At 45.5% G+C, this 23,920-nt stretch overlaps 1 protein-coding gene across 3 annotated transcripts in view; it reads left to right on the top strand.

The window, feature by feature from the left end:
• Positions 1-23,920, top strand: part of GRIP2 (glutamate receptor interacting protein 2) — a 285,002-nt gene that overhangs the window by 205,852 nt on the left and 55,230 nt on the right. For all 3 annotated transcript variants that reach the window (XM_027805921.2, XM_005432534.4, XM_027805919.2), the window contains exons 2-4: positions 17,175-17,255; positions 20,424-20,559; positions 21,358-21,503. In XM_027805921.2, the coding sequence (XP_027661722.1) occupies positions 17,175-17,255; positions 20,424-20,559; positions 21,358-21,503 (363 nt within the window). The remainder of the gene's footprint in view (positions 1-17,174; positions 17,256-20,423; positions 20,560-21,357; positions 21,504-23,920) is intronic.

Raw genomic sequence — 23,920 nt, 5'->3', positions numbered from 1 at the left:
GAAGCCGTGTGTGAAGATCAAGTGTGTGTGTGTCTGTGAGTGCACTAGATGGGGTTCAGGGATAGAACCACAGAGATATGCCTGAAATCCAGGGAAATCAGTGGGACGATGCTCGGGTACATCTGGATCAAACAGCCCAGGTGACTTGTAAACCTTGTACCTGTGGAGTTAAAATCAGGGTGAAAATTAAAGCACTCTGAGACGGAGGGCACATCGCTCATTGCTTCCTGCTTTGCTCCAAAACCAGGGTTCACCCTGCGGTCTGTTGCTGCCTTTCATGCCCCTGCTGAGTAGCACGCGGATCTTTCCCCTGCTGTTCCCTGCTCCTTGCTGCTGTGGCTGGGCTGTGCGAGGGGACCGCTGCTGTCAGGGCGGTGGCATATGTCACGCATCTCCAGGCCGGCTCCAGAGGTATCCGGATAGCTGCCATGATTTGGGAGGCTGGGCAAGAGGCACAAGACAACAGAGAAGCTTGTTATTAATAATAATAATAACTTAAAAAAAAGAATCAAAGCAACTCACCTTCCCCCTTATGTTTCAATTTACCCCTCGCCTTCCCACTGCAGCGAGCTCGGCAGAGGGACCCCATCGCTTGGAGCGGGGATGGGCGTTCACTTTGCAGGAACTGGAAAACAAAACGTTTGGGAGGCTGTGGCGGAGGCGAACGAGCGGAGCTGCGCTGGCTTCCTCTCCTTTCTGAAAGTCCCTTTGTCATTCAGCAGCCAACTCCAGCAGTACCGTGAGCTATAATAGGCAATTAGCTCCTAGCAGATTTATGCGACTCTGCGTTTTATAAGCAAACAATCATGTGTGTTTAATCATTACATGGATCTGCTGTATCTAACGCTCATGGAGCTGATCTGTTCTCTTGCATCTCCCTATGTACACGCTCAGCTCTCTTGCACTGGTATAGACCTACAGGTGTTCATACTTGTGCAAAATGATAGAAATGTATTACTTGGCAGCTGCCTTTGGTTCTGATGGGTGGTGGCAAGAAGCGTCTGGTCTCGGAGACATCCAGAGTCCATCTAGAGGTTGGCATGGGGGGAGTGGGAGATGCCTGGTGCAGGGATGTTCCCCCTCTCTAACCCCGAGGACCCTCGGTGTGGTGAGGGGCTGGGCAGGCACCTGCACAGCACCCTGCTGAGTGTGTGCATCCAGTGATTGCAGTCTTCCCCAGACTTCTTGAGGTTTGGAAAGCAGTCAGTTTTAATATTTGTAGTTATTTTTAGATCTACCCGCACACACTGCTCTTCCACACATCTATTACACACCTGGCAGAACCTGCTGGTTTTAATTTATATTAGCACAAGTGCCTTGTTGAATCAAAATTAAATGGGTGTTTGGGAAGCATAATGTGAAGCATTACACTTCGTGGTCTGTGTTCCTGAGCGGAGGAAGGGCTATCGCATGAGTCTCCTCTCTTCCCGAGACTCCGTGGTCTTTAGCTACACCTGAATTTTCCACAAGTTCATTGCTACTTCCTATCCTCTGTAAGCTGTAAAACTCCCTGCTCTGTCTTGTCAGGTGTGTTGCATTTTTTCAGACTTATGTCCCTGTTCAGGTATAAACATGCGGGGCCTTGGGTTGCAGTGCGTGGGGAGAAGGTGGGTCTGTGGGGTGCAGGTGGAGCTGTGCTGCTGGGGGCTGCTCAACCCAGCCCCTGCAGGGCTTCCTGCGCCTCTGCCCTACCTCATCCCAGTTCAGCTTGAGCACCCACCCACCCCTATACACCCCCCTCCTCCCCATTCTGCCCCATTCAATGGGGGAGCAAGTACCTGCCTAGGGCAATGCAAAAATTACTTTTTCCCGGTCCTGGGCATGACACTGCCATGAGCCGGTCCCTCTGGCTTTTTGTGATGCTCAGGAGAGCTCAGGCTCTCACACTGTGAGTGCTGTTTTAACCAGTATCCCTGTTCCCCAGCCTATGGCTCACGTGGCTGGCACCCTGCTCCTGGCTAATCCATTGGCTGGGGTAATTTTTGATTTTAAACTTTAAAAAAAAAAAAAAAAAAGGAAATTAACCCAGAGGACTGTGGAGCTTGAATTGCGTGCAGAACAGGGAGAGTGAGCATCTCTTGGGAGCCTTTGAAAGGGTGGCAGAGCCCAGCTTGCAGCAATTTGTTCTGATTTTCACCGGGAGTTTCTGTGCCTTTAGGGAATTCTTGTCCTGGCTGTAGTTGAGACTGGGTTCTCCACCTGCTTTGCATCACCTGTACAATGTGAAGCAACTGGAGACCAGCACAACAGTTTGCATGAAGACAGCTATGTAGAACAGCTGGGGTGCATTAATAACTCTGCTGGAGCAGGGTCTTACCCATCTTTCATACTAAGCAGATGTTTGCTTTCGTCACGGTGGTGCTGTGCTGATCTTTGGACACCGACCTGTTTGGAAGATGGGATGTCAGCAGAGCTTGCAGCCAAGGCAAGGCTTGATAGGAAGCAAGAAGTGGGGCAAAAACAGGAGCAGAGCTTGTTTGAAGCAAAATTTAATGGGCAATTCAGGCAAATGTTTAACAGCTGGTTTGATGGGGTCAGACTGCACCAGTTCCAACATGAAATAACTTTGAGCTTTGAAACTTTATTTCATCTTGTTGTCTTGCTAAATCTGATATTCCCTGGTTCTTTGATTTCTCTCTTTCTCCCTCCCTCTTTTCATTTTAAGCAAGGCTTTTGCTTAAACTTCCTTTAGTCTTTTAACTATAAGCTTATCCCATCTCTCACACAGCTCCTGTGAATCCTCCTGACACAGTTGAGGATAAAAGCAGCCCAGCCATGTAGATGGGCCATTGCATAATAGATGGTTTGTGTGTCGGAGTCTAAAATCTACATATGTTTAGATCACTCATGAAGTGGGAACATCTGTATATATCCATATATAATGGCTTTTACCACATGAATGAATAATCTAACTCCCACGATTTGGTATTTACTTTTTTTGAAACATTGCTACTTAACTAAACACCGAGGGGAGAATCACATTTATGGGCATTAAGCCTTAGTAAGGTTTAGCAGAGCTTCATGGATAAGCTGGAAACAAGTCTAAATGGGGTGCCGGAAATCTTTCTCTTAAACTAGTTAATGCTGTCTGGAACTTCTTCCTTATTTCTTGACTCCCACTGGTTTTTAAGCACTTTGCATCAGAATACAGTGCAAATCCAGGATAACCTGATTTGCAAGCTACTGCATTGAGCGTCTTGTCATGTGATGCCATCTTCCAGCAGTGCCAGCTGTCTTTGCAGTCCTCCTAAAAGGCGTTCCCAAACCTGCGTTGCGAGCTGGATGCTCCATGGGGATTGCCCCATTGCAGTCTCTCTGGCAAGCCTGCCTGGGAGACACCTTGGTGCACTGGTCCACGGGATGGTGGAAAAAGCTGTTGGGGATACAGCCCCCCCTTGTTTCAAAGCAAGCTGGGGACTTACCACATCTGCTGGTTCAGGCTGGTTTGCAAAGCCTCTGAGCCCTGTGCCAGCCCTGCCCTTGCAGCTGGGGCTGAGCACAGCCTGGCGGAGGGCTGCAGTGAGCCAGTGTTGTCCTGGTTCACCAGGCTGCTCGGGTTTGTCATAGCTCCTTTTGAGGCCATAGTCTAGCTGAGGTGATAAGATCATTGCAGTAGCAGATGAGGTTGTGGAGGGCTTTGATATCTGCTTCTTATAGTTTATTTGACTTGTTTGATGCTAGTGCTGATGGCATCCTTTAGGTCTTATATAAATCTGTTTTCTTGCTTCGCTCCTTGATCCCTGGCTCATGCTTTTATTAAATGTTACTACATTGAAGCGCATCACCTGATTTGCCTGGATTTTTTTTTTTGGTTTTGTTAGTTTTGTGTTTTTGTGGTCTGCATGTATTTTCTTATTAGTGTTGGCACTGAGATTGATTCACGCTGCATGTGGACCTGTATCAGTCTCTGCCACCTCTTGAACTGGCACAGCAAATCTCCCAGATTTGATTCCTCATTTCATTTTCTGGGCCTTTTCCCTGAGCAAAAGAAGTCTTGTAACTGGGAGTGGAGAGAGGGTGCTCACCTGGACAAGTGGCAGGGTGACCTTCCTTGTAGCAGCCCTGCTGGGCTCCCCTTGCCCTTTGTAAATCTTGCTGGTGCAGGAGGTGCCCATGTCAAATGGATGTTGCTGCTGGAGATGAGTAGGGAAGCAGGATGTAAGAAGGCCTTTTCCCCAACTCCTCATCCGAGGAGTTAAATTTTCTAGCTGGTTGCTTTAAGATGGATTTACGAGACTTGGTTGCTCTCCACGTTGCATGCTGTAAGGTGCTCAAATTTTATGTATGCTCTTGGGAGCATGTAATTTACTTGTGTAACATGGGCTCTCTTGGAAGTGCTATAGGAGTAAACAAACAAAAACCCCCACCAACCCCCAAAAAAGGTATTACAACTGTTGTGAGTGCCCTTCGAGAAGGACTACCAGGCTGAATCTTGGCATGGCATCTTGTTGCCACCTCATCTTCCCTCTCTGCTGAATCCAATGGGTTTTCCTCTGCCCTGTCCACTGCCTGCTACAAGGGATTTGCTCTTGGCTATTTCTCCGTTAAAACTGGGAGAAGTTACCCAGCTGTAGCAAAACCCAGAGGAACAATCTTGTCTCAACTCACTAATTTACAAACTCAGCAATATTCAATGATAGTCTTTGTTACTCCTGCTTTTATTTCAAAACTCATGCTCTATCTCTTTACTTTCCCCCCGTCTGTTGAGGAACGGATATTCCAGTTTTTCTCCATTTGAGACTGAGCATCTTCCAGCAGAAAAAGGTAGCTCAGAGAACCTGGGCTCTCACTGCTTTCTGGCTGTGCTGCAGTAATAGTGATGTATCCTCCTGCTTCATTTGGCATGGGATCTCAAGCTCTGAGCTGGCAGAATTGCAGAATAGACTTATTATGGACAAAAATCACCTTTCCACCAAACTATCGTTTTTCTTTTTTGCTGGCTTCAGCCCAAATGGCACCTTCACCATTTTTAAGACTGGGTTGTTTTCAGCCCGAGTGAGCCATTCAAAATCCAGTCTCAACCCCTGCATATTACAGGTCAAAGAGACCAGCTACTGTGAATCATGCTCTGAATCTCCTAAGGGGTGCTGTATGGTCTTCAGAAACATGCCCATCCATCATGACAAGGCACCCTGTAACACAATGTCCAGGAGGTTAATTCTTCCCATTGGGTGGAAAGAGAGGGACATGCACATGTTCCAACATGTAGGATAAATCTCTACAGCTTTCCTTCCCCAGTTTTTTTCTCTCCACTGAAGAGTTGCGTGCTCTACTACCATGGTTGTGCACCAGATCAGATCGCCTTCTACCCTTCAGTACGGCACCACCTTGTGCTTCTTAAAATCCTTCCCTTCCTGGGAAGTTAACGATCTCTTGATCTGACAGTTCTTGGATATGAACTTGGAGGATGGAAGACAACAGGTACCACTTTAAAGCAAAGATCATAGGGACTGACAGGGAGTTTGTAAAAGGCAAAATAGGTCAGAGAACATACTGTCGTTATCGCTGCAGCAAATTGATCTCCATTTCAAAAGGTGGAAGTCCTGACTCCAACCTGTTCTGTCGTCCCCAAGCTGTTGATTTGTGCTGCATATTCACTCGCAGGCTGTGCACGAGGGTGCTCAGTTCTTGGCACTGCCAATGGCTCCTGATTCCTGTCTCCCCATCTCCTCCCTGGACCTCTGTGAGTCCAAGCCCAGTAAGATGGCAAAAGCCCCACAACCCAAGACAAAATATTTTCTAATATGGACATTTATAATTTTTTTTTTTTGCTTTAACCTGTTGATCTGTCAAAAATAAAAGCTTTTACCTGCTTGTTGTGTCTTCTGACAAACCTTCCCAGTTAGGAGGTAGCTTAGTGCCAAACCCTGTGCAGTGACAGCAATCGTTTTCATTAAAACAAAGCTTGTTTTGTTTTGTGTATGGTTTTGGTTGTGGTTTTTTTTGTTTGTTTGTTTTTGGGTTTGTTTTTTTTGTGGTTTGTTTTTTTTTTCCTAACTCCAGGGTTTTTAAACAGTCAGGTAATAGTGGCTGCTAGGTTTAGGTGACACCAGTGATTTGAGTGCTAAAGTCTAATAAATGGCAGTATTTAATTTCATTTGATTGAAAAGCCACAATAGAGCTGTCTTTTTTTATTTGATTTCACTCCACAGTCACTTAGCATGGCATTTGGTGCTTGAAAGAAGGAAACTCCCCAAGGTTTGAATTCAGCAGGCTGCATTTCTTATCCATCTCCATATTCAAGAAAAAGTTTTGAAACTTATGTGGAGTTAATGGGGGGAATTGTATTCCCTTGCCAGCTAGGATTTACTGCTGTCTGCTGCATAGATTAATAAACCCAGATGGATCTAGAGAGGCATTCTTCCCTGGGAATGGTGTTGGACTTTATCGTTCATTTCTCACTGTATTACAATTGCTCACTTGGATAACTTTCACAAAGGGTTGCTCTGAAAATGTGTCTTATTCCCCTTTAATATTTACTCTTGAAAGGTAGTTTTTTCAGATAACACAATCAGTATATTAGCAATATTTCACCTTCCTGGCTTATTGTTGGACTCTCCCCAGTACAGTCTACACTGCTTAATAAGAGAAATTGCCAGATTGACTAGAAAATGTAACTTTAATAACATCATTTCAGTCACTAGAACCATTGAGAAATAATAATCTCATTGAGCTGGTTTCTGCACTATTCTTGTCCCTTACGTATAAAATTACTGCCTATAACGTGTGTGTCTGTGCACACAAATGTGAGCTGCAAGGGGGGTGAGAAACTGCATAGTTTTCCCTGCCACTGAGTTGTTCATAAATACACACTGATGAAAGCTGTCTGAAAATGCCTGGGAGGGTGAGAGGGATTGCAGGAAGGGAAGTCTCTCTTCCTCTCTCTAATTTTATTCTCTAGCACTAGAAATTCAAATCTCGCTGTGGAGTACCTAAGAAAAGCGAACTGGCGAGGGCTCACCGAGTGAAAAGGGACCGTTTAGTGTACGGTCTTTTTTAGAGGATGGTTTGGAAGAGGTGGATAAAAGTGAAAATGTTTGGGAAAAGCTATTTGTGGTGAAGACCTAGCCTACGCTATTCTTCAAGAAGCTCCTCATAGGCCTAACTTCATGCACAAAAGCATATCCTCACCAGAATGGGGAGGAGTTGTTTGTGCTATGTTTACGTTAAAGAAATCAAAGGCTCTGCCAGAAGAACAACACAAGCTCCTTTGTGAGCAGAAGAACACTTATTTTCAACAGTTTTGCATCCAGTATCCCATGTTCTCCTCCCTGTCATGCAGAGGAAAATGAGTGATGAAGCTGGTCTGGAGCTGGTGTGCACAGAAGCTCTTTGCTTTGCTGAGAGCAGTAATTTGGGTCTTTCCTACTCAAAACAGAAACAGATACATTATCTCTGAACTGCTAGCATTGCATAGCACTTTCATTTTATGTGGTATTAATTTGCAGTTTTATTTATTTTTTAGATACCTTTTGCAGTTAATATATTGGCTGATGTTGTGATGGACTTGGCAGTGCTGGGTAAACAGCTGGACTTGATGATCTTAAAGGTCTTTTCCAACCTAAACAATTCTATGGTAAAACACAATTTTAATGAAAGTTACGGGACTGTAATCCTCTTTCGGGCTGCTTGCATTCCCCCTCAGGTTGATGGAGATTGGACACTGGGTTCCAGAGTTGCAAAGGGAGAGTTGCTGGATGGATGTACAAACAGCTGGTGAAGTTAATTTTTGCAGAAAATCAAGCAAAAAAAGTGGAGCTAGGTTTAATAAAAAAAATATAGTCACTTTTTCAATTTTTTTTCTTCCATCTCTCAGTACAGCTCAAGTTGAAATTAAGAACTGCTTCCAGGTCCTCCTCTATCGCACCCTCCCTCAGATGCACTGATTAGATAAAGTTACTCTGCACTGGCTTCCAAAGCAATAATGGCTGACAGACAGTGCATTGTAGCAATGTCTCTGGTATATAGAAGACATGACTGTAATGGCAGGTTGACTTGCAGATTCTTAAGTCATGTCTCTTTAATTTCTTCCCCTTTGCTGCTTTGTTATGGAATTCCATTTATTTAAAGAAAGTGTGAGTACCACCAGTTTTTGGCATTGCACACCAGGTCCAGCATTCATTCTTATCAGGGGGGACTCGGATCAGTCCTTGGTAGGTGTTTAATATCCTGTGAAGGCTGGTGTGAGTTAAATCTTCCCAAAGCCTGGCTTCTCTGCAGAGCCAACTTAAATCGGCTTTGTGCATGCACACACACACACACACACAAATACATCATCGGCTTGTTTAGTAAATGCTGAAACTTCTTGCTTCTCCATGAGAAGCAGGAGTCGTCTTCCATCAGTGTTATGTATCTGCTGATGGCTTGCAGGGGGGAAGAAATACACAGTGGTATCCCTTGGAAGCTGACTTGCTTGATAACAGGGGTAAGTTCTGGCTCGTTTCATGGTCTCATAAAGGCTACTGCTATGCAAATGACTATCTGCATCATTTCGGTTGGAAATGGTTGTTAGGAACAAATTGTTCCTTTAAAAGTAATTTTGGTTTCTTATTAAAAAGAAAAAAAAAACCAGGAGAACAAAGCACGGAGTTTTCTGTTGAACAATAGGCTATTGTATCTTTTATAGATCTGTTTCCTGTGAATAAAGCAGCAGGTGGTTATGAAATTATACATGCCTTAGAAGGGTTGGTGGATAAATGAACACAGGCTTTAGAAGAAAAGGAGGGGAGACATGGAGGGTGTGGGGACATGAATTTCATGTGGTGTGTATCAGGGAGAGGAAATTAAAAGTACAGCTTCCTTTTGGAATAAGCTCGAAGTCTGGACATGTTCTCCCTGGCAGATGCCAGGAGCAAGGACTGCACGGATGAATGGAGGAGATGCCACAAAAACCTCTGGCGGCATGGGAAGCTGCAGTTGGTGGAGCATGTTCCCAGCCCGGGGAAGGGAGTGCAGCATTGCAGTGGGGCCAGCGCAGGTACTGACAGCAGGCTGATAATACTCTTGGGGTGACTGGTTGGGGTTTTTTCCCCACTAGAGCTAGCTAGGAAAATGTGAGAAAGTTTGGTCATCTCTGAGGCAAGAACTTTGTTCCAGCAACAGCGGTTATTGTACAGCATGGCCATTTGCTCTGTCTGTGCTCTTAGAAAATTTGTGATAAGAGAAGTTGAAGAGAAGACATTTCCCCAAGCCCTAATTTGTCTTCTGTGTAACTCATGAGTATGGGCTGTGAAGGGATTTTCTGCCAGTGAAGGGAAAAATATGAGGCTCTTCTTTGCAGCAGGCAGCCTCTGCCATTTGTATCACGAATTTGTTGGTATGTGTATTTGTGAAATTCGGGGGGGGGGGAGGGCTTACTCTCAAAATAACTTGATCCATTCCAGCCTGAGCTCACTGGTTAAGGGGAGATTTTTTTTTTAAATCATTTGGGTGCAAAGAAAGGGAGAAACATTTCAAAGCCCTGCTTGTGGCTACCATGGGAGAGTCACACTAAGGGTGCTCTGTGCTGATGCAGGTGGAAAGAAGATCTTTGATGGGTACTGTTTTTTCACTGGTATACTGGTAAATGCCCTACTCCACCTCCTGGAGAATAAAAAACAGGGAACGCTGGGTCTTTTAAATGTTGGGGGTGGTGGTGTTTGGATTCAGTGAGCAAAAGAGTCAGTGTCATGACAATGAAATTCATCTGCAGGATCCGAAGCAAAAGTGACGTTTGTTTTCTTGGTTTTAAGCACTTCACAGGAGCATGGGCTGTCTTGCCTAGAGATTTAGTGTATTTGTTGCTGTATGCTCTGGCTTGTTTTATGTAGGGCAGGATCATGCTCTAGCTCAACTTTTGCAGTATTCTAGGAAAAGCAGTCTGGAGATCACTAGCAGCTGTTTTTAATCTGCTTGTTTGGGTTCTATTTATTTTCTTTAACTTTTCTGATACAGAGCTGGAGCAATGCATTTCTGGAGATGGGAAAAAACCTGAACATTGGGCTTAATGAACTCGTATACAAATTTTCCAAGGGCCTAAAGAGTTTTTTATTTAGTTGAGCAAAAGAAAATTCAAGCCACCTGCTGAGGAAGGTGGGATCCTTCATGGAAACAGGGTCTCTTTGAAGCAAATGCATGGGAGCATCTCTTGGGCAGCGGTCAACTCCGTAATTAAGTAGTTTCAGGAAATCACGCAGTCTGTCTGTAACAGTATTCAAAATGGGCTTTTTGTTTTCCTCTCTTAGTCTCTCTAGATCTGCCTGTCTCTTGTGTTAAAGGTTAAATGCTTTGAAGATGGGAGGCCACCGCTGTGCTGGTCTCATGCAGAGCTGAAACAGCCATCTCTGACCTGCTGCGGAGGTGCTGAAGTAATTCCAGCTGCTCTTTGGGGGATGTGATGGAGGCTGGGCTGTGTACAGCCTTTCAATCAAACCCAGACCTGTTACCGGTGCATAAAATGCCATCGGCTGTGATGCCGTGTGGAGTGCCAGCCTGGGGAATGGTGGGAAGGGTTACGTTATTCCTTCCTCTAATGATGGAAGCCCCTGGCCAGGCTATAGTGGAGGCTGTGCAATTTGGGAACTAAACCCCAATTTGAGATGCAGAATGGGTGTGCACAGAAATATTTTTTCTCTTTCCTCTTTCTAGTAAGACAACACCTTTTTAAAGGTGATTAGGTGCCTAAAGGTGATTATAGTCTGGTTTTGAAGTACATGCCTGCATCTTAGGCACTCAGATACCTTTAAAATCCTGGCCCTTGGAGGCCCAGGCAGCCGCAGTTAGAATCATCGCTAGCTGCCTGACCCTCTCGCACGTACCCGACTGCTCTTTACCCACTGCAGGTAAATGTCTCCCTTGATTTACAGAAATAATTCTCCTCACAATGCATCAAATCGCATTTAGTTTTAGTCGTTTGGGTTCCTGCTTCCAACCTCATGCTTTTATTCTAGAAAACAATACCAGCTTGCCTTAGCGTGAACAGCTTTTGGTTCTTAATGCTGTTTTAGTATTAATTTTTCTAAACAAGGAGTGCAATTACCCTATAGCAAAATAACTGTCTCCAACTGTCTTTTTTCCATTAAACAAATGGGAGGTTTTACCTCTTGGTCTTCCCATAAGATTAATGCACTTTCTCTGTGGGAACTGTCTTAAAGCGATCCGGGAATCTGAACAACTTGCAGACAGCAAGCCTAATTGTCACAATCTTATTTAGCCAATGACGATTTTCATTAAGAGGTGATCTCTGTTAATAACATAGACTAATAACTCTTCTAAATGAAAAAACCTTTCCTTTTCCCCCCCACAGGCAGGGATAATGAACTCCTAAATCAGTGCTCCTTCTAAGAAAGCCCCCCCCCCCCCCCCCCCGCCTTTCTTTTTTTCCTCCTTCTTGTTTTAACAGAGGTTGGCTTGAGACCTAACTGATGGTGGGAGATCCTGGTGCCTGTGCTTGCATCCTGTTGGGAATTTAACTCAGAAAAGTCACAGTGTTGTTGAGATTGGGTTTGGTGCTGGCTGCTACAGAGGGAGAATTTGGCCCAGGATGTCCCTGCTGGTTCCGTGACAGCCAGGGGCTGGCTGGGTGGCTCAGGAAGGCAAGTCAGCCTTGGGGAGGGCTCAACAAATGGGTCAAACCGTTCAGGAAGCCCAGGGATCACTAGTTTAGGGAAGCTGTGGATCTCCTGGGGGTTAAGATTGGTTTAAAAGTGTGCAGCTGACCCTTGTAAATCAGCCTGCAGGCTGCTGGGTGATTAATGGGCAGGCAAGCATCTTTGTTAGAGGAGAGACTCCTGTTCGTGCCTTCCATGACAAGGCAAGGTCAGGGAGGTAGATTCAACCTCACTGTTAGACCCTAGGAGAATTCCCAACAGAGAACGCCATGAGAAATCAAGAAACCACGTTCTGCTGCTTGTGGAGCAACTTGTCTTTCCTGTCAATGCTCCAGTTCTTAATCTTAAACCAAAAAGCCCAACAAAACATGACAGAGGCACAGACTGGGCTGGCTGCTGTCGCGGCAAACCGTGGGGCCTGGCAGCCAGGGAGGACATCGTGCAGATCCACACATGCCCATGCCCCCGTTAACGGGTTTGTTCCCTTCTTTTTTGGATTGCAATTATCGACAACTGTTATTCCCCTCTCTTTTCTTGGCTTCTCCTGTAAAGCAGAGGGCAGAAGTAGATAATCCCCAAAACACTAAGTGATGAAAAAACAGGGAGAAGTGGTTGTGCTGGTGGCAGAGCAGGTGACAGGATTTTGTTATGGTCCTGTGACCATCTCTGGAGCTGAGGTACCAAATGGCATGTGTGAAGCAAGTAGCAAACCTCTGGCTATACAACTCCATGCTGTTTAGTTACCAAGAGACTAATCTCAGGGCAGCCCCTGCTCTCTGCCAGTGCCCCTCTGGTGCATACTGGGGTATGATCTGGGGAGGGAGGGGAGGGCGGCTGCACCTCGCAGCTGGGGAGCCTGGTTTCCCAGGCAATACGTTTCAGTGGTGAGATGCTAAGCTAGGCAATGGGGGAAAAAACCTCAGTCTGAGAAAAGCAAGAGCACTCAATGAAACTGTTCAAACGTCCCCTTGCCTTTTCCTTCCCCCCTCTCTTTTTTTCTGTCCCTGCCCCGACTCCCTGCTTTGTCTAGTGCACAGCAGGGCTGTTCTGGAAACAGACGGTTTCCTACCAAGGCCAAGCTGCCTGCTCCGCTCGGGGGGCAGCCTTGGTGTGATTTGGGCCCCCTCTTTTGCAGTGGCAGTGTCTCTGTGCCAGGCTCCTGCTGCGTGCTGCAGGGCAGTGGCTGCTCCTCGCTGCTCTGCACTGAATCCCAGCTGGGGTTTTTTCCCACGTGGTAGAGGAAGACTCAGTCTTTCAATTTTCTTTTATTTGGGTGCAAGTTCCTGAAGAATACCTGTATGTGGCTGAGCTCTTCCCCCACCGAGGATGAGGTGGGGGGATGAAACCTGTGCCAGTTTCTGTGCTGCCTGTCAAGGGGATGGTGCATCCAGTGGAGGCCTTTAGCTCCTGGGTTGTCTTGCCTGGAAACCTGGATGCTACTGGCACAATCTCAATTAAACAGGGATAGCATAAAATATTACAGTGTCCTGGCTGGAGGTGACACATTGCACTAGGGCCACTGAAATGCCACTGACTACAGGCCCTTCTGAGAGTGGCCATTAACGGTCTGGCAGCAGGGTGGGATGTTGGAGCTTGCCCTGACCTTCTCTTCCTGCCCCTGGTGCTTCAGCTAAAGCAAGGAGGTATTTTTCCTACTCCTTTATCTGTCCAGTTCGTTTTTGAGGGCATGAGATGGGATTATCTCTTCCTTTTTGTCACTGCAGGAGACGTATACTACTCTAAGATACTGTTGCTGCAGGGAGGACAGTTCAGGGCCACGTGTAGGTGTGGGGACTTGGGAGCTCTTCTCTCTCTGTTAGTAAGACATTGAAATGGCTAAAACTATTGTCAAAGAACTTACAGGAACTTCTCTATTTTGTCACGGATTCCCGTGGGATCAATATATGTAAAGTGTTGTGTCTTGTGTACTTGGTGAGCTTTTCTGAAAGATCTAGAGCCAGCATTAACACTGCTGCTTGAAAATCAGTAATTACACAGGTGTTTTTTTCTTTGCACAAGTTTTTGATCCTCTTGATGTGAGAGGAGAAGCTTGGAAAATACACCTCCAACAGTCCAATACTGATTGCTTACAAAAAGAACCTATGCAGACTTAAAAAAACCCCAAAACCAAAACCACCACCAACAAGAGTTATTTTCCCAGTTTTGGGGAGTAGAGAGATTCATGAATTTTCAGTGCTCGGGCTGGTGCTGCAATTTGGGCAGACTGAGCAATCAGGCTCGTTACGAGCCTTGCCTCTGAATTGATGCTGTGCTAAGCAGGAGAAATGACTTAAGAGCACAAAGAGAAGTACCACCGAAACAAAAAAACCACAACAAACCCCAAACAAAAACCAAAAAAACTGCAGAAAAAAGTGACTCCATTAATACCAGCTTGAGTGGCAGAGCAGGAAATCAACTGAAAATGAACAAAGAGCCACGCGGCAGGGATGCTAATGCAAGCAAATGCCAATTCACACTTCGGCAGGCGGTGTGTGGCAGCTTCCTTTCCTTTTCAAACATTTTAGCCAGATAATGAGCGCAAAAACCAAATATTTTTTGCGTAATCAACTGAGTTTGGAAGGGAGAAGCAATAGAGGAAGGGGAGCTGCAGTGCTAATTATTTGCTGGGTGATCTGGCTGTCGATGAAGCAGTGCGGGACTGTGCAGGGGGGTGCATTGCTAATTGCTGGCAGCAGCTGTAGCGTGGGTCACTGCTCTTCGCCGCTTGGCTGGTGGTGGAAGCTGTTGTTAATGCCCAGGAAACCTGATTGCTTGCTGAAATGGAAGCCAAGGCATGTTTGCCAACAGCGATTGGGGTAGGGAGGGTAACCATTAGTGAACTGGGTTTTCATATCAATATTGATCGGGGTTGTGATGGGGCAATGAAGCGGAGAAGGGTGCTGGTGGCTGTCTGGTCTAGGGCAGTGTGTTTATGTGAAGCAGATGGTTGACTGCTTTACTGTGCCAGCAGATTATGGAGTTGGCTTCAAACCATCTTGCGTGGGTTTCCAGGAATGCAGGGATCCCGTCTGCAGCAGAACGTTGTTGCTTTGAGCACGTTACCTGGGGTCAGAGCTGGCAGCAAAGCTCTCACGTGGAAGGCAGCTGTGTGCTGGGGTGGTCCTCGCACACTGATGCTCCAGTGGCACTTAGAGGCTCCAGCCCTGGCTGCCCCAGGGGATTCTGCAGGTGCCTTTTGCAGACTTACCTCCAGCGCTGAAAAAGCAGACTCGTGCTGGATACCCTGAGCTGCTGGTTTGGGGTCCCTTTTCCAACATGCTGCTGCGTTTGTGAAAGAAATAAAGTGAGGTTGTGGCTGCTGGGCTGAGTGGTGTGGGCAGGGAGTAGTTGTATTGGCCCAGTCCTGCTGCTCCCCTGGAAAATGCTGCCTTGCTTTTTCTTCCCAAACCATCCCTGTTCTCTGATTCTGCAGTTATCTAAGGTGTGGGCTTGATAGAGAGAAGGTAAGGCAGGATATTAGGAAAAACTTTCTGGAGAGAGAAATTAAGATGAACACAGCCAACAGCAGCAGAGACTGAAAGCTCTGAATCTTTATTAATATCAAACAGCTACTGAAAAAGGGACGGCATGGGGCTTTGCTTTTTTTATTTTTTTTTTTTTTAAATTGGATGCTGGAGCTAAGCTGTCCCAAGTAAATTAAATTTCTTTCCAGAGTCATTTAGCCCAGATTAACCTTGATGCTGGTCTCCCCATCACCCAAAGAACCATTGCTATTAAAAATGCAAATTTCATTTTCAAGGCTTCTGCTCTTAGAATTGATGCCAGGCTGTACCAGCACCTACCTGAAATCAATGGCTCCTCTTGGTGCTTGCTGTAATTCTCTAGCCACGTGCTGCTGCTTTCACTGTCAGCACTGAATAACGCTGCAAGATCACTGTGGTCAGGACAGCACTGTTTTACCCTTTCTGTTCTTCCCCTTATGTTTTTAAAAGGCAGAGCTTCGTTCCCCTGTTTCACAGAGGTCCTGGACGCTTGGGTGTCAAGGTTCAATGCGATTTGGCAGCAGTGGCTTGGCATAGCTTGCTGATGGTCCAGTGCCAAGTGCTAGTTCTTGCTTCATTAGAAATCTTCAGTTTAGTGGTGATGGAAGAGCATTCAAAGTGACATAGGAGAAGAGTCCAGGGTCTGGATATCTGTATCGTCCCTCTATGAGCTGTGAAATTTGGGCTGCAAAACTAAATGATGTTGATTTTTTGGCTGAAACTTTTTATGCTTGAAAGTGCAGATTTGAGTCAGCCAAAACTTTTCACTGAGTTTTGTCAGCTTGTGAAATTACTTCAGCTGGAGCAACAAGAGTTAAAACTAGATAAAGTTTTAAATTTTTTTTTCTGGCTTTTTTTGAAATTACTTCAGGTGGAACCTTATTTCATTTTACTTTTAAAAAACAGTCAAGCCCTCGAGCAGAGTTCCCCTCCTAGCGGTTAAGTGTAACCCATGTAGTTCTGTTTACACCGTCATTTTTCTTCTTGTGGGGAAAGTGGGCTGCCAACAAACTGAGCATTGGTTTCAATTCCTCTGCGTACAGACCACTGTCTGGTACGGGGCTGAACAAAAGGCATTCACTTTGTACTCAGCAAGACGAAAACTTCTCTGTAACTTAAGTTACCTAAGCGTAGCAGACAAGAATAATTGGATGAGGTTTTCAGTAACCCATATTTATCCTATCATGTACAACTTCTAAACCTTCACAGCTGTTGAAAAATTGGTAAGGGTAAGGGCAATCCAGTAATGTGGTCACTGGGAATGGGAGTTATTCGATACTACATGGTTACTGGAAATTATTGATTGAAAAAGTGCCAGCTTTTTAGGAAATGCCATAAAAATAGACATTTTATGTGGATGGCAATGAAATCTGTATAAGCACGCTCCCTTCTCTGCAAATAACCTCTGGACCATATAGGAATCTTCCATCAGGAGAATACAAAGATATTTAAATGCTTCAAATTTAAATTAAACTTATGCTGGATGGTGCATTTACAGTGCATAGTACTACTTTCTCTTCCCTCTTTTTTTTTTTTTTTTTTTTTTTTAATCACTTAAGAGAAGGTGCTCTCTATATTGTCCAGAGGCTGGAACAGCAGCAGGAAAATGTGACTTTGAAATAATGGGATCTATAAGAATAGGCAATTTCGTTCAAGTATAGTGATTTAGTGCCCTGTTAGTGTCCTGATGTATAACTCCATTTCCAAAGACCGTTAAGTTTCTTCACAAGCATAATGACAGGCTTAAAACTTGTGAGACTAATGCCACAGCTTTCTCTGTCCTCAGCTATTCCACATAATTACAGGAGTAAGGGAATTTTGTTCTGTCCTAATGGATTAGCTCCAAGAGGAATAAATCATATAATGTTATTGCCTTCTTGTTTCTTTCCCTCCCTCTCTAAAAAGCAAGATAGCCCACACAGCACAGTGCAAAGCCAGGGCTGGAAATGTTTTTTCTTGCCTGCAGTCTGTGATACTGATGTGATCTCAATTTTGGTGTCACCAGGACAACTTTTTGAAGTGCTCTTGTTCTGTTTGTTGCTTTTGGTACTAATTTCAGCTTCTGTGTTTGTTCTGCTCACAGACGATGGCCCTTACTCGAAGGGGAGCAAAGACTCCGGTGGGATGGACGCAGCCCTGGTCTCCAGGAGGCAAAGCATCCCAGGTAAAGGAGGGGGATCAGCTTCTGCTCCAAAACATCGGGGCATCCATGACACTTTACTTAGCTACCCCTAAAACAGGTAAAAAATCCCAAAATGCCCATTTTGTTGCATCTGCCAGCAAAGCTTTTGCTGCAGGGCAGAAGTGGATGGTCTCAGTGAGTGGTGCGTTACTGGTGCAACCATAGGCTGGCATGGAGCTGTCGATGGTGGTTATAGGGAGCCAGGAAAGGACTGTGCTGCACTGACACCTGCAAAGAGGAAAAGAGCAGTAAAAGAGAGAGGGAGGAAGCGCTGCCATATCTGAGCTCACCAGGTGGGGAGGGAGACTGGCAGTGTCTGGCAAGCTTCGTTTTTCCCATGTGTGACTAATTTTGTTTTGATATTTAGTCAGTCACAGCAGACTTCTGTGTGAGATGAACCCTCCTGTGCTGAAACACCCCTGTGGGCTGAAGATGGAGTGGAGAAAAAGTAGTATGTTTGCCTCTGTTGGTGCTGGACTTTTGTAAGCCAGTGGCATACCAGCAGGCTTGAGTGGGCTGCTCTGGACAGTTTATCTCCTTCCTAATAAAGCCTGGGGCTTGATTTTGACTTCTGATGGTTAACAACCCAGTCGCAGGTTAGGTTTAGTGTGGTGTAGGTGATGGAGAGGAAACGAGGCCTGTTTGCTATTGCTTCATCACTCAGCAAATTTTCTAGGGGATATTCTGCATCCTCTGGGGCTTCTGCAACACGTTGCCACTGTACCATAGCCCTGACGGAGAGAGGCTAACACCCCACTCACAAGAGCCAGTATATCCAACAATCCCAGCTCAAGATATCTCCACAGGGAGGGCAAAATTCAGACATGCTTTTCCTGCTGTGGGATGCTTTGAGCAGCCAAATCCAAGCACATATGCCAAGAGAAGAAATCCAAGACTGTTCTCCTATGACACTTAAAGACTCTGTCTTGAAAATCAGATCCTGCTTAACCAGCTCACTTTTACATCTCTGTGTGTCTGTGATAGCAGCAGTAGATTTATAGAAGTATTGGTCAAAATCCCTTATTGCTTACCTTAATAGATTGATCTCAGGGACATGCCTTTTTTTGGAGCAGTGATTTCTCCTTGAACCCATAACAATGGGTAATTGCACTCTGGGAGTTCTCATTTTAAACACTTACCAAGGATCAAAATTAAACCCCATTGAAGAGCTAATAATCTCCCCTTGTGGCACCATCTGTGTTGATCAGTCATGTCTGTAGTTGAGAGGAAATTTGCAGGATAGTGCTGGGTGGTGTTCCTTCCAGCACGGTGGGGAGCCCCCCCCAAGTTTCTGGGAGCCCCTGGGATCCTGGGTTGGTGAATTGAAAACTAAGTTACTGTAGTTGGCAAGGGATCAAACCCAAGTTTAAAGAGCAGAAGCATTATGGACCTGACATTTTAAAACAAGCTGCCAGTGCCACGTTAAATGGGTGCCCAGCAGTGCCTAAACGCCTTCCAGACTGGTGCTAGATTGCAAAAAGGTTCCCCATTCACATTCGTCAAGTGCACAGATTATTCTTGGAAGTGCTTTACAAAACGGGTAGTGCATGGCAGGACTTGGAAGTGAGGCACAATTACTCAAGGAGCAAAGTGCTAGTGATGAGGCACCTCAGTGACAAATGACACCGTGCTTTCTCCCAGTGAAAGAGGGTGGAGAGGAGAAGCCCTGCACCAGCGTGGATCTTCTGTGTCAATGTGTTACTTAAGAGACCCTGCCTTGCTCTGGAAGTCATAGCGTGCAAGACGCTCTCCAAATACAGCATTTCATTTAAGCCTGGTGGGTTCTGCAGTGCAAACAAACTCTGGGGGCATTTGCAGCATGGGTTTTAGTCCACTGCTGTGGGACTGCTGTTTGCTGTGTGCTGCCCGTGCCCACCACCATCTCCTCTTGTGCGGCCTTGGGAAAAGTTGCCCTGTGTGAGGAAGACTTTTCCCTCTGTAAAATCGTGGGAGATTGCAGTACAGCAGAGATAGCGGAGGTAGATAGATCATGTTGTAGACAAATTCTGCAAAAGCTTCTTGGAGGAGGCTCTGGCAAGGCATGAAAGTAGTCTGATTTGCCCCAGGGCTAGTCCTGCTTTGAGCAAAGAGTGCGAGTGCTGTCACGTGGATTAACATGGAGCTGTCTTCTGCCAAGTCTATAGAGCTCTTAGTCTTTCCTTGGGCCAGTGCTGGCTCTCCTGCTAATTTACTCCCCTCCTCTGTGTCAAATCCAGAAGTTGGAATAGTTTAGGGACCCTGTTTTTGTAAAACCCAGATGTGAGCTGTAACAGGATCAAAACCAGCATCAGGTTGAGCTTATACGTGCTGGACAAATGAGCGTCGTCTTGGACTAAAGGAAGGGAAAATATATGCTGCCTGCAGCAAACTAGTGGGGTGTGCATCCCCTAAACCTGGCCCTATGATATCTGTTACAGCTGGCAATGCACGTGGAATCAGTTATGTTGTAAAAGTGACTTGAGTCTTCAATTTCAGGTGTAGCTGAGGTGGGTAATATGGAGGAGGTTTGATGTGGGCCAGGTGCAGATAGGTGGGGAAACTGCTGTGAATTAATGAAGTTCGTGCCTCCTCCTGCTTCACCTGCTGATGGCAGGATCCCACCCTGTCCACACTGTGTTCTTTATCTCCCAACTGTATTGATGCCTTATGATATCCTTTTTATTCACAATATTTTAAGACCCACCCTGTTCTGTCCATCCAGGCAGCTACTGCAGGTCCACAGCATCCTCCTACCTGGTAACTGTGACTGCCTGACCTGTAGCCCTCCTAAGACCCCCCCCACTCTATATCAAACGTAGCTCCTGAGGTAGTCTCCCTGGACCATTGCTGAGATCCCATTACTCTGGTTTTGAGTCCTTCCATTGCCTCCAGCACCTTGAAACACAAGGTTTTTATTCTCTCACAAGCCCTTACTCCTCTACTTTGCCCTGCTTGGTCCTGCCTGCAGACCTGCATGCAAGCATTTTCCCTCCACTGCTGTGGGTCCACCAGGACACAGTTCTGTTTCGCAAACTTTATTTAACATTGTCTGAAACTTTCTCTTCATTTCATCCCAGGTCTGCTCTCCAACCCTGTAGGAAAAGGGTGTCCTTGGGATTGGGAGGAATATGCCTTCCACTGAGAGGTTTGTCTTTATTCCTGATCTTTCAGAGGAATTTAGAGGGGTCACCATTGTGGAGCTGATTAAGAAGGAAGGAAGCACCCTCGGGTTAACCATTTCAGGTGGCACAGACAAAGACGGAAAGCCAAGAGTCTCCAATCTGAGGCCAGGAGGACTGGCTGCAAGGTGAGAAATGGAAATGGCGTGTAGAGAGTGCAGTAAAACTGGAGAGGAATAGTTGCATGTTCTAGTTACTGGATGAATATAGTTATAATTAAAGTAGTTGGCAACCAACTCCCTTTTTTGAAGTGCCCCCGAATGCAAAGTTGCTGCTTCACTAAGTAGAACGTCTTCTATTTTGAGTTACTTCCCATACTCTGTGCAAATATACTCTGAAATTTTGTGTAGGGATATTTGGGATTCTGTGAAATTAGGCAGCCTTGTCAGGAGAGCTGCATGGTACAATACATCTTGATCAAGCTAAGTGGTTTAATATTGTATCTGTTCTGAATACTGAGTGGGTAAGTAACGTTATTGGCTTGGAAAAGGAATGGGAGAAGAAAGGCTCTGAGAAGCAGAGAAAAGGAAGGAGTAATTGAACAATTTTGCAGAAAACAGGCAAAAGCAAAGATGTTTTCTTTCCCTGCTGAATTTTTTTCAGACAGCTCTTGGTGTGCTTCTCTTTGACTGATTGCTCTACATGAATGGGAACCGAGCAACAAAAAGTGAGGTTGTGGAAACGTAGACCACAGTTGTTGCTTATGTACAGATCTGAACACTTGCCACTGGGAAAGATAGATGGCTTTGATTTCAGCATTTCCCTCTGATAGCAACACATTCAGTCAGACACCTAAGATCAGCCCAAGGTTGGTGGCTTGTTCAGAAAGCCCTCCAGTTACCAAAGGTTTGCCACGTGCATGCGAGTGTAGCAGAGACTCTGTGCTACCACTGTTTTTTTTTTTTTTTCTTCTTCTTTATTTGTAGAAGTGACCAGCTGAATGTCGGGGATTACATCAAGTCGGTGAATGGTATTAACCTGACCAAGCTGCGGCATGACGAGATCATAAGCCTGCTGAAAAACGTGGGCGAAAGGGTAGTGCTGGAAGTAGAGTATGAGCTTCCACCAGCTGGTGGGTACCTCTCTGATAACGCTACTCTTTTTCTTGGCTGTTTTTTGTCCTGGGGTACAGATGGACTTGCTCATGCATTAGCCATCAGGGCAAAGGCAGTATCCAGGGGCATTTTGACATTCTGCCTTCATCTGCTCGCAGTGCCGTGGTGGATGCTGCAGAGCTGTGTGCGGGCGGAGCAGAGCGCTTTTTCCAGCACAGTGGGTGCCTGTTCATGCACACCGGCAGGAGATGGCTGATTAGGTCTGTCTTGCCTCGGAGTGACTTGGTAGCACAGGCCAATCTGCCTCCTGATGCTGCTTCAGCTTGTTTTTCTTTTTCCTTTTTGGAGCATGGCTATGGGAGGTTTTATTCAGTCTTGAGCGTGTATTGCCAGATCCTCTTTTCTGAACTGCGGCAAGTGCTGTTATTCCTCATGATGCTTTGAAATGTTAGGTGTTTTCAGAAGGGTAGCTGAAGCAATCTGCTTTCCAGCTAAGGGGCCCTGGCAGAAGCTGGCAACCCAGCTCACACTCACAGGGTTTGTGTCCTGACATGGGAGACCGTGCTCTTGCCCTCATTTGTTTGTTCTGATTAAAGCAAATGCCTCGATACAGTTTCTCATCACAGTCCTTCCATCGTGAAGATGATCCCCTCAGTTATTACTCATTCAGTTACCCAGATCAATCAGGGAATGATTGGGCAGAAGAAATAGAACAACTAAAAATAAGATGACAGGAAAAACAAAACTAATGAAATCTAAACATTTTGCCCTAGATAGGAAGCTATCTTATACTTTGTAGCTTTGCTATAGCTGCTGCCTTTACATGATAAGTATTCAATATATAAATGACCATATAAAGCCCAAAGAAGAAGAAAAATATAATCTAAATTAGCTGAACCTCTATTAATCGTGCCCCTCTGTTCTGCTGTAAATGCTGGCTAGCTTTTGCATACAACCCTAGTAAAACAAACCGTGGCTCAAGTTTTCCATGTTCTCATGCTTACTAGAGATGACAACTCTTAACCTTTCTCCTCAGCTGTGAGCCTGGCTGTCAGGAATCTGATAAGCTGTACTTACCAGCTAAGGAACAGTGCCAATACTTCATGGCTCGATCAATAGCAGTGATGCAAAAATGTTCCCAGCTCTGAGTGAGCAGAAAGAGCACAGTGAAATAGTGACTTCCCTCCAAGGAGGTTATTGATGCTGTTTATGACTACTCCAAACCAAGAAGTACTGTGAAATACAGGGAATTATCAGTTATTGCTTTGCTCCAGTTCATTGTGGGCTTTTATCTGCGGTGAGGGTGTTACTGCTTTGTGCACCTGCCTCTCTCCCTCTTTCCCTGGGAAAGAGCAGAAATACAGTGCAATTCAATAGCTTGTGTTTGTGGGTTTGAATTTTTCTCCCCACTTCATAATTTTGTGCTTTGGAAGAGACTTTCGTTGCAAGTCCAAGTCTAGTTGTCAGGCCGCTGTGCCATATCATCTCTTTCATAAACACACCAAGCCCTGTGTTAGGTTTCCCCACTCCCCACTGATCTTACAAAAAGGATGTTGCAGAACTTCATGCTTGGATGCTTAAGACAAAAATTAAGTGGCCTCTGAATTCCTTTGTGGATGCTTTATACCCTTTTCTTGGTATGTGAGTATCACGCCTTAGGGGGTAGCCTTCCTGTGCCCTGGGCATTTCCCCTCTGGAGTCCTTCCAGGCTGTGCCTCTGGTGTAGTGGTCCATGCTTGGCAGCAGGGGCAAAGCGGCTGCGTGGGGGACGGTGTTTTGGGGGGTTTATTTGGCCTTGCTGTAACCTGGTCCCCAGGGCTGCCTGCCTGCAAGGCGGTACCATGCCACCACAGTACATCTTTTGGATTAATTTAAGGGTTAGTTTAACCCTAATTTGGATGCAGGTTGCAAGCCCTCAGGGTGCTTGCCAGTGAGGACCAGTGTGGTCAGTGAGGACAGGGGGGAAGTTCGCTTCAAATTTCCCCTCCCGAGCCAAAGAAATGTGAGCGCGGACGTGCCTAGGGGAGCCTTCAGCTCCAATTTGCCAAGCTGAAATCGAGTTCTTAATCTTTTTTTTTGATTATCCTTGTGGCCATTCATTGCACTTGGTTTACAGATTAGGAATTGATCTTTTCAGAGTGGACCAGGCTGAAATGCCATGTGCAGTTCTGGATGGAGAAGACTGGAAAATTGTCCCATATTCACTGCAGTAGTTCAATAAATCATTAAACAGCAGGGGATGGAAAGGGACAGAAGCAGTTTCGTTCTTTTTCTCTTTACTTTTGTACATTAAATAGGACTGTGTATTTAACATAAAATTACTGAATTGCCCCTAGGATCAGTTTAAAGGATTCACTTAATCTTTTCTAAAGTCAAAATATGAGAGGTAAGGGAAAAAAAACCCCAACCTTTTGCACTGAGGATTTGGGATTTT

Source organism: Falco cherrug, chromosome 4 (assembly GCF_023634085.1).
Source record: "Falco cherrug isolate bFalChe1 chromosome 4, bFalChe1.pri, whole genome shotgun sequence".
Taxonomy (NCBI): Eukaryota; Metazoa; Chordata; class Aves; order Falconiformes; family Falconidae; genus Falco; species Falco cherrug.
The sequence above is the reverse complement of the archived record's forward strand: the minus strand, read 5'-3'. Positions and strand labels throughout refer to the sequence as shown.